At 38.2% G+C, this 9,595-nt stretch overlaps 3 protein-coding genes and 2 non-coding genes across 5 annotated transcripts; 2 read left to right on the top strand and 3 right to left on the bottom strand.

The window, feature by feature from the left end:
- Positions 1-738: 738 nt before the first annotated feature.
- On the bottom strand, positions 739-1,101 carry VTP21DRAFT_5795 (uncharacterized protein; the record flags this gene model as incomplete). The annotated part of the gene is made up of 1 exon (XM_069396355.1): positions 739-1,101. One exon carries the CDS (start codon positions 1,099-1,101, stop codon positions 739-741), a length of 363 nt encoding a protein of 120 aa, XP_069247876.1.
- Positions 1,102-1,242: 141 nt separating this feature from the next.
- VTP21DRAFT_5796 (uncharacterized protein) lies at positions 1,243-1,857 on the bottom strand (the record flags this gene model as incomplete). The annotated part of the gene is made up of 2 exons (XM_069396356.1): positions 1,243-1,662; positions 1,804-1,857. The coding sequence occupies 2 exons, from the start codon at positions 1,855-1,857 to the stop codon at positions 1,243-1,245; spliced, it is 474 nt and encodes a 157-aa protein (XP_069247877.1).
- A 1,630-nt stretch (positions 1,858-3,487) lies between these two features.
- On the top strand, positions 3,488-3,560 carry VTP21DRAFT_t237. The gene has a single exon. It is a non-coding gene; the product is annotated as a tRNA-Lys (tRNA).
- An 850-nt stretch (positions 3,561-4,410) lies between these two features.
- Positions 4,411-8,799, top strand: VTP21DRAFT_5797 (uncharacterized protein; the record flags this gene model as incomplete). The annotated part of the gene is made up of 8 exons (XM_069396357.1): positions 4,411-4,819; positions 4,895-5,008; positions 5,091-6,696; positions 6,755-7,901; positions 7,960-8,053; positions 8,117-8,278; positions 8,382-8,534; positions 8,609-8,799. 8 exons carry the CDS (start codon positions 4,411-4,413, stop codon positions 8,797-8,799), a joined length of 3,876 nt encoding a protein of 1,291 aa, XP_069247878.1.
- A 280-nt stretch (positions 8,800-9,079) lies between these two features.
- Positions 9,080-9,151, bottom strand: VTP21DRAFT_t242. Its single transcript has one exon. It is a non-coding gene; the product is annotated as a tRNA-Asp (tRNA).
- Positions 9,152-9,595: the final 444 nt, after the last annotated feature.

Raw genomic sequence — 9,595 nt, forward strand, 5'->3', positions numbered from 1 at the left:
AGATCGCGCTTCCTGAACGTCTATGTGACTGCCTCTGTGACTTCACTGTACAAAAACCAATTTTCTTGTAACAATTTTGTTGAGTCGAATATTGGTCTAATAAGGTTCTATCCAGCAATCCCTTAGCTATCCCTAAGCTCTCGATTGCTCTTTCCCAAACACTTCAGAAGACTAGTAAACGACACAAGATGGTGGTAGTGTAATCGGATTTATCCAAACTAAACAGCACACTTTTATTGTAAACTAATGATATACTCTTTTTATACTAAAGATAATGTAGCACAGATATAAATAGAAACAAGATTATCATGAAGATATAAATGAGATAATCAAGTAATCTAGAGATAAAAGATAGTTGTGATACTCAATATACCACTAAAACTACCTAAAGATAAGCATATAAAGATAAGTATCTAATCTAAAGATAATTGTCTAAATCTTTTTTTTTTTCAACTAAGAAAACTTTTTATTGAAAAGTCTCCTGTTCAGTTAAAACTGTAGGGTAACTTCTACGTCAAAATCACCTGGGTACTGCCCCCAGCCTACCTTGAAGTGGTTTACAAATAAGAAGAAGGTAGATAAATTGTTAGAGTCGGTTGATTTGAATGCTTGAGTATATAAGATAATGAAATGTAGCTAGATAATTTTTTTCTTTACTCTCGCATACAGTTTGATATGCAGAGAGCAAAGGTGCTGAAAGAGAATGACATTTACTGTCTCTGTAATATATATCTAAGCTCATGTTCCATTGGGACTACTGGCCGCTTTTGCCTTAGGGAGGCTCTTGGTCTTTAAGGGGCTCTTGTTCTTTGATGGGCTTTTTGGCCTAGAGATAGTTTTCCGTGTTGGATGGTCGATCCGCGTAGGACTGAAGTCGAACTTCATATTCTTTTGGGATGCAAGGAATTCTTGCAGGTTCACCGTTTTGATTTCGGGACTCCTCTTGGCTGGCACAGTGGATAGTTCAAAACCGGTTATTTCGCTGAATACTTTGGATCCTAGGGGGATGGTATTAGGTGTGTTTGTCTGATGAGTACTGGATGTTTTGCTGGTATCTTCCTGTTTCTTCTCTGACTTCTCCGTCTCGCTGTCTGTATTCATTCTGTCTGGCGTGGCTTCGCGATTGAGCGGGGTAGGAGTTTGGACGGGTTTATATTCTTGATGCTGCTTGTTCTTCTTTGGACTTTCTACGCGTATGTGGCCAGGAGTCTTACAGTAATTGCACACTGGAGCAGATCCTCTCTAAGAAAGGATTATTTGGTCCTCATCGATGGCCAATTGGCGAGGTAGGATATTTCCCAAAGGTTCCGGGGTCTCCGGGTTCGGTTCGAGTATGGCATAGCAGTGGTCTTGCAACCACCCTGTGTTGCCGTAATATTGAAAGTCGATCTGGATGACTCTGGCAAACTTGGACAAGGCTGCTTCCAATTTCACTCTGAGAGTTTCCTCTTCCTGACCGAGGAGGTCATTAATTCTGACGTTTAGTACTCTCTGGGAGTTGGAGATTGTCTTAAAACACGGAACCTTCCGATCATTCGCGTAAAAACCTTCTTTGATTAGTTCATGAATGTCCACTTCATTCCGGAATGCGAGAATGATGGTCTTGGACTGTCCCAGGATCTTGATAGCTGCTACTCGTTTTTGATACTTCTCATACAGTAGCTTTACTGCCTCTTGGGATTAGAACTCAAAGCGCGAGAACTTGAATGTAACCTAGTTTTTGAAAGAGGATCTCGGCGGGCTTGTGTTAAAATTCTCCAGGGTAGGTTTCTCGCCTGGGCCTTTGGTTTTCTGGGTGCATACTACGCGTAAGGCATCCGCGTAGGATGGATGGATATCAGGGGGAACGCTGGTCATCCGGTCTAATTGTCTAAATCTATTTTTTTTTAACAAAGGACCTTTATTGAAAAGTGTCCTATCCTGTTAAAAAGGTAGGGTAGTTTCTACGTCAAAATTACCCAGGTATTGCTCCTGGCCTACCTTGCAGAATTTGGAGGATAGAAGGAAAAAGAAAGAAAGGAAGAAAATGATAAAGTGTAAGAGGAAGAGAGAATAGGTGATGAGGAAAGAGCTAGGAAAGTATGGAAACAGCAATTAGCTTAAAAAAGAAGTGGATAGGAATAACTGTAAGAGGGGGGATAAAAGTTGTGTGCAATGGTATTAAGATAGGCTGCTTATGTACATGAATTAACGAAAAGAAGTGAAGGATTGAAAAAGTAAAGGAAGAGGAAAGGAGAAAGAAAAAAAAGAAAAAAAAAGAAAGAGTATGGAAAAGAAGGATAGAGGAGATGGTATTAATATTCAGCAGTGAGGGGTTGGGTGCAGTTCTCAAGCCGGAGTTGGGGCTGGGATTTGATCTTCAGAGGTGTCCTGGATGAAAATCACAGTCGTGTTCTTGTTTGCTTTTTTTTTTGAGATTGAGGGACCTTTTATTGAAAAGTCTCCTATACAAGTTAAATGAAAGGATTTGCACGCTATTTCTAACGCTCAACCATTGCTTACATGTATTTCTTCTGACAAATCACTATATTAAACGTATTTCTTTGTTTTTCTGAGGACGATCAATAGCAAATTATTAAGAACGAAGTAGCTTATAGCTCGATTCCTAGAGTATGTTCCGGATCCATCTCTAGTACAGGTGCCGTCGCCGGAAATCGAACCCAGCACACATTGGTTAAGCCCCAGGGCTCTTAAACACTGTGCCATCCAGATGTGTTCTTGGTTGCTCTCCGATATATCCAAGCCTCTATCGGAAATCCTTATGCTTACTTTCCTCGAAGTAATTGTTGCGTCGAATATATGTCTAATAAGGTCTATCCCGACAATCCTCTAGCTATCCCTAAGCTCTTGATTGTCCTTCCTTAAACACTTCAGAAGACTAATAAACGACACAAGATGGTGGTTTGAAACGTAATCCGGTTTTATCTTAATACAAAATAGCACGTCTTTTATTGTAAATGAAATATCGGTCTTTTTATACTGTTGTTAACGTATCACATAGGGAAAAATATAAATAATAAGAGTAATAAAATGGCATCATCTCAATATAATAAAGTTATCATAAAATAAGGTTGGCGTAATAAACAACCGTATAATATTAAATATTCTCACAAAAGGCTCAGTTAGGGAAATAAAGATAATAAAGTGATCAAGTCACAAAAGCTAAGCCTCCATTCTCTACTACTGCGCCATTGATCCATTTAGTTCCAAATTTCCTCACAACATAATTGTCATAAACTAGAGCGATATAACTAGGGGATACTCGGGGAACATAGGTAAAACTATAGGTTTATTCAAGAACAAGGTGTGTATGTTCGAAGTTCTCATTAGAGTGTTCCTTTTATACTATATGATATAGTAACTATATAACCTGTTAACTAGTAAAGCTAATGAATACTGGTTTATAACTAGTTCCTAATTATTGTCGGAGCTTGAATATCGTTGGGATAGATTGATATGTGACTCAAGTTATGACATAATCAGGTTGGCCCGGTTAGCTCAATCGGTAGAGCGTGGGACTTTTAATCCCAAGGCTGTGGGTTCGACCCCCACATCGGGCGTTTTACAAAATTCGAGAGATAAAATCTCAAGGATAAACTCGTATAATATTTTTATGTAACTTTTAATAATTTAATCCATAGCTAACAGTAATCGCTCATTATTATATCAAAAACTTTGAGAGCTAATATCTCTGCGAATATCCATCCTAGAGCTCTAATATTTAGTGTAATCAATTCACAGTCGCATGTAGAATTCGAGAATTATTACTCCGGTTATCGAATTTTTTAAGATATATTAATAGTTGCAGATATTTCTGGAATGTTGATCCTGCAATATCCAAATCCATTTTGTCTGCTCAGGCTTAGAATCGCTCATTTTACTGTTTAATCACTAAAGTTAATTGCAAAACTGATTAGTATAAATGATATATCTTTGAATTTTCTTCCAAATATAGTGCTAATTTTCAAGTTGTTACTTGTTGAAAGTTTTTCGAAGCTTTGTAGTATATATAATATCTCAATTCAAATTTAAGAAATATATCTATTTTTAGTATTTCCACCCAAGGATATATATCTCTCATTCAACCGTCATCTTGCATTAAAACTTGGAAAAAACAAATTACACTTATTCTCTTAAAGTCGTGTGTTAAATATATTAACGCAAACAAGTCGAAATTGCTTTGCGAAGAGATATTATTGAATCTTGTTGTGCTATATTTGCGCCAATTTATTACCTCTTTGTTTTATTATTAATTAGAGTTAAATATTTAGGGCTAAACTTATTTGAGAGCATATTCATGCATTCCATTCGAAGCGACAATCAGATTCATGATTTTGCCACAGTTGTCCTCGTGGCGTAAAAATGGGAGAAAGGTGCCTTTCGCATCCTCAACTATATTAATTTCCATTGATGACCACGTTTCCACCTAACAAAGACAAAATAATACGATCACTAGAGCAAAAACCCCTACCGGATCTGCCTGTTTATCCTGATGCATTCGCTTCCCATTCCCTCCTTCATCCTTTTGAATTTTCGCAAGATGTACAATTTGATTTGCGTGCAATTTCTCATTTATATTCTCTATTAGAACAACTTCTGCTCTCAGTTAGTTTGGACCCAGTGGTGTGGAAAAGATCTATCTTAAATCTTTTATTAGATGTCATAGAACAAGTACCTCATGCGATCAGTGTTATCGTAAATAGGGAGAGAGGATTATACCATAAACTTGACCAAACTAAAACGGATCTGGAGGAAGTATGCAGAGAGACAAGTTCAACAAAGCAAGCATATGAAGAAAAAATTCCAAGCTTGTATTCAGGTATTTCTAAGGATATATGGTGTTATTAAGTGAAGATTTTTATCGGTCATATTCACTTATTATGAAATTGTCTAGCAAAACGCGTATCATATCGGGTGTATATAATGCGCAAAGTGGCAGAGAAAGCAGAAGCTAGGTTTGTACATGGAGAATTCTTTGGAGAAAGTTTGTTTACTCCAACAGAAGGAGGTAAATATGCTTGAGCATTGCAGAAAGAATAGACATAAATGTATATACTTATTTATAATGATAAAACTGGATTGACTTTTAGACTATGATGGGCCAGATTTAACATTAGTTGGTGGTACAATCCAATTACATGGTCCTCTCGAACAACTCACCAAAGTGGAGCGTGTGATGGAGGTGATGCTGCATTTTGCTACTAGTCTCAAACTTGAAATGTATCTGCTTCGAGATCACCATGCAAATGTGACGAGGGGAGATCCAGAAGAGGCTAGGAAGTTTGAAAAATCTATACAAAATCATCAACGACAATCTGAGATGTCGCTGTTTGGAATTTTGGTACGAAATGGAGTGCGGGCTATGTTAGGGGCATTAAAAACTAGTGTTAAGCGAAGGAGTTTGTGGTTTAACTCCCCTGATAAACCAGATTTTAGTCCCTCGAGTTCTCGAATTTCTTCAATTCATTCAACTGGGAAAGCGGGAGAAACATTAACTGAGATTCGCAATATTGCCAATACAGAGGTTGAAATTGAATTTCCAGATACACCGCTCAAGCGTGCCACTAGTCTAATTGAGCAAATGCAGTGCACCATAATCTCCTCCTCCCCGGACGTATATTTTCCTCCTCCTCAGCTATTATTACGTCTCCACAACAAAGAGCGCGAAATCAACAAAACCAGTTTTTGCTTACCCATCTCAGTCGACATTGTTGTCGGTCTTAAGCATCTCCTTTGGGAAAATAATTTGCTGGACAGAGTCATTAGACATCAATCTATAACTTATTCTTTCTCATGCCGTATAGCTCTTGAACACCCGTGCGATGGCCCACGACTTGAAACGCTCAAATATTATCAACACGGATCGGATCGGACGCTTCAAGAGATGATCACTTTTTGGTGTGAGGCAGCATCGACAGAATGCCCAGCTTGCCACCGGTCTATGTCCCAGCACATCCGTAGCTACACCCATGGATCCGCTCGGGTAAATATGAGCCTTCAAGCATTTGAAGGTAGTGAGCCAAGCGTTTTTTGCCCAAATTTTCAGTTCACCCCCAATATGTACGATCGAGGCGATATTGCACTCTGGACTGAATGCAAAATGTGCACTTTAGCCACTCCTATCACACTACTTTCCGAGCACGCCCAGAGATATTCATTTGGCAAGTACCTAGAACTACTTTTATACAGTCCAATTAATCCTATTGGAAGCTGCTCGCACCAGTACGGATGGATCCGTAAATTCCGTAGGCGAGATATAATTGTGACATTATCTGTCGAAGCTGTAGACTTGTTCGAAATGCGTGTGCCCCGCTTGCAGCTTCAAAAATGTCCCATAATTGAACAGCATAATGAAGAGCGAGAAGAAGCAGAGCGCGTGCGAATAGAGGTGACAAGCTTTTTCGCAGATGTGAGACGAAAGTTAAATGTGTTGAAATGTCACATTGCGCAGCACAAAGGACATAGTATAACACCGGAAATGATTGCGCAGCTGATTGAGATAGCGGGAATAATCGATAAAGATGAACCCAGCTTATATGCTAAACTAAAGGACGGGGGTGGTATCAACGATGTGCGGAATTTATTCGTGAAGAAAATACAGAGCATCAAGAAGAGAGTGGAGGATTGGTTATTACAATGCGCTCAAGATATCGAAGAAGTTTCAAATTTTGAGTGGATATTACCAGAATATTATAGGTAATGTGCTTGCAATATTCATTAGAATAAAACTAATCATGCGCATATTTCTATTCAGTATGGAAAAAATACACCTTTTTCCACACTCAAGGGTCATTGTCAGAGAGGACGAGCCTAGTTCATTAATTGCGTTTACATTGAATTCCGCTGATTATTTACGTGAACTAGCACTACTCGCATTCGATAACAACTCTAAAGCAAAGCGACCGTCTTTATCGCTAGTCCGTAGAAGTGTATCTGATCAAACGATGGCGAATGCTTATAATCGTAAAAGATTCTTGGAAGATTCCGGCCTGAAAAAAGAAGATACAAAAAAGCAAGAAAAGCTGAATGGAGACAACATGAAAGAAGATTGTGTGGAGAATTTAAAAGTAAAGCAGAGGCTATCTTCGGCTATAGAGGACAAAGATGATATGCGTGGTAGCGATAGAATCCCTGAGTCTCAAGAAAAGAACGGTTATTATACAGCATGCAAGCTTGTTCGCTTACAAAAGAGCACTAGAGGCTTGAGCATCAATTCTTTCGCAGGCGTAATTAATGTTCAGACGATTCGCCTAAACACATCAGCATCAAGTAAACCAACATCACTTCCAGCTGGCAAAACTAGTAGTGAACTTATTGGAAATGATCAGAGCACAGAGCAGCAGAAAATATTGGCCTCGGATATGACTCAAAAAGAGGATTTAGCTATGCCCAAATCCCAACTAGAATACACGGGGGTTAATAATCCAGTGTCATACGATACCACCTCCAAAGATTCACGATACACTGAGGAGGATCCTTCTCACCTTAAGCTTAAATTTCGTCATGGTGATATGTATTTCTCTTGCACTGTCTACTATGCATTGCAATTTGATACACTTCGCCGGCGCTGTGGCGTCAATGGATTTGTTGACTCTTTGTCGCGCTGTATTTCTTGGCAAGCAACGGGAGGCAAAAGTCGGAGCTTATTTTTCAAAACACGTGATGATCGCTTAATTATCAAGCAAATGATTAATACCTGGAACTTGGATGAAATGTCTGGCGTTCTACGCTTTGCTCCTCAGTACTTCGCGTATATGGAGCGCACATCCGAGTATCCTACTTTGCTTGCCAAGGTGTTTGGGGTGTATACCATTAAAATCAAAAATGTTCGTACCGGATATGTACAGAAGTTTGGAGTGCAAGTGATGGAGAATATATTTTGGGGACAGAAGATTACCAGGGTAATGGTTTTAGAGCTGATGAGATTTTCTTGTAGCTTTTCTAATCAAATGCTTTTAGAAATTCGACTTAAAAGGAATTCAAGGTCGCTATGTGGGGCCTAAAACAGCTCTCTCCCGAGATACCACACTTTGGGATGGCGATTGGGTCGAAGGTAAATTCTTTGATTACAATGGCTGTATTGTCTTTTCCTAAATATAAAGATTTTAAACATTAGGCCAATACAAAAACCTGTTATTAGTTCACTCTTATTCTGAGCGAATTATCCGTGAATCAATTCAAAATGATACACAATTCCTCGCTGATGCGAATATTATGGACTATTCGTTGCTAGCAGGGGTAAACGATGAGCAAAAAGAATTAATCGTAGGAATTGTCGGTAAGTAGTACATTGCTATATCATATGATTCCTATAAATCTTCATTTATCACATTATATCTTAACCTGTATTTTATACATATGTATACCACTATAATTATTAGACTATGTTGGTGCATATACCTGGTACAAGAAGTTGGAATCTAGGAGCAAAAAAACGCTTCGTGGTAATGGCAAGGATGTGACTGTGATACCTCCTGAGCAATATAAAAAAAGATTCCGTGAAGCAATGGAGCAGTATTTTCTCGCGATTCCCGGTAGGGCTTCATTTAAAATACTTGGTTTTAATTCTTACGCTAATTCAGTTTTATTTTACTGATTGTTTTTGTAGACAAGTGGTTCAAACCTCTAGATGAGGACTCTACTCAAGAGGCTAAGATTTCTACACAGACGATGAACAAGACATCAAGCCACCAAAATATTTCAATGAAAAGCGCGTCATCAATTTTTAACAACTCTCCTGGGTCGAATAAAAATGGTGTGTACAAGTCTCGCGAATACCATCTTCCTTCTGTACTTTAATATAGCTAATATCTTTGATTATGAATATATCATATATATCATACAGAGTATTTCATACATCTCGTTTATAAATACATTTGGAGAATAAAAGATGATTTTCTAAAATATAATGTACACATTCCACTATGTCTGGTGAATTTGGACGTTAAGCACGCAAAGGATTTGGCATTATTAGAATACAAGCTCTAAGAATAAACAGGGATAGAAGTAAGAAATATATAAAATTTGAAATAAAAAATAAAAAATAAGTCATAAAGTATAATTTTATAGTTGGGCTCAACTCTCCGGCCGGGAATTGAACCCGGGTCTCCCGCGTGACAGGCGGGGATACTAACCACTATACTACCGAAGAATTGTCGAACTAACATGTTACAGGAATATTGGTATTTTATAAAGACAGTTATAACTGCGCCACTAACCTAAAAAACCTTTTCTTCCGTGGGTTCGAACCCCACTTCTCCCACTAGCACTTACTCTTAGTTTGTGGCTGCTATCCACTTGATTAGAAGCTGAGTCTTGATTATTGAAAAGATCGCTCCTACGATAAGTACAAAGATTACATCGGTTTCACGTACAGGCTATTGACGACAACTACGATACACTCATATCGATTGAACGCCTATCTATCAAGGACCTATATCTCGTTATGTTAAGTCCATTGACATTAACTTCATGTAATATATGGAAATTAAATAAAAGTTTCCATTGATTGATCAAAAAAAGAAGTTTATCAATGTTTCTCTTTAATGTAATTCTTCTCTTATTTTAGTTATACTCAGTTTTAGTTAGAAACACT

Source organism: Calcarisporiella thermophila (genome assembly GCF_041956535.1).
Source record: "Calcarisporiella thermophila strain CBS 279.70 unplaced genomic scaffold VTP21scaffold_23, whole genome shotgun sequence".
Lineage (NCBI taxonomy): Eukaryota > Fungi > Calcarisporiellomycota > Calcarisporiellomycetes > Calcarisporiellales > Calcarisporiellaceae > Calcarisporiella > Calcarisporiella thermophila.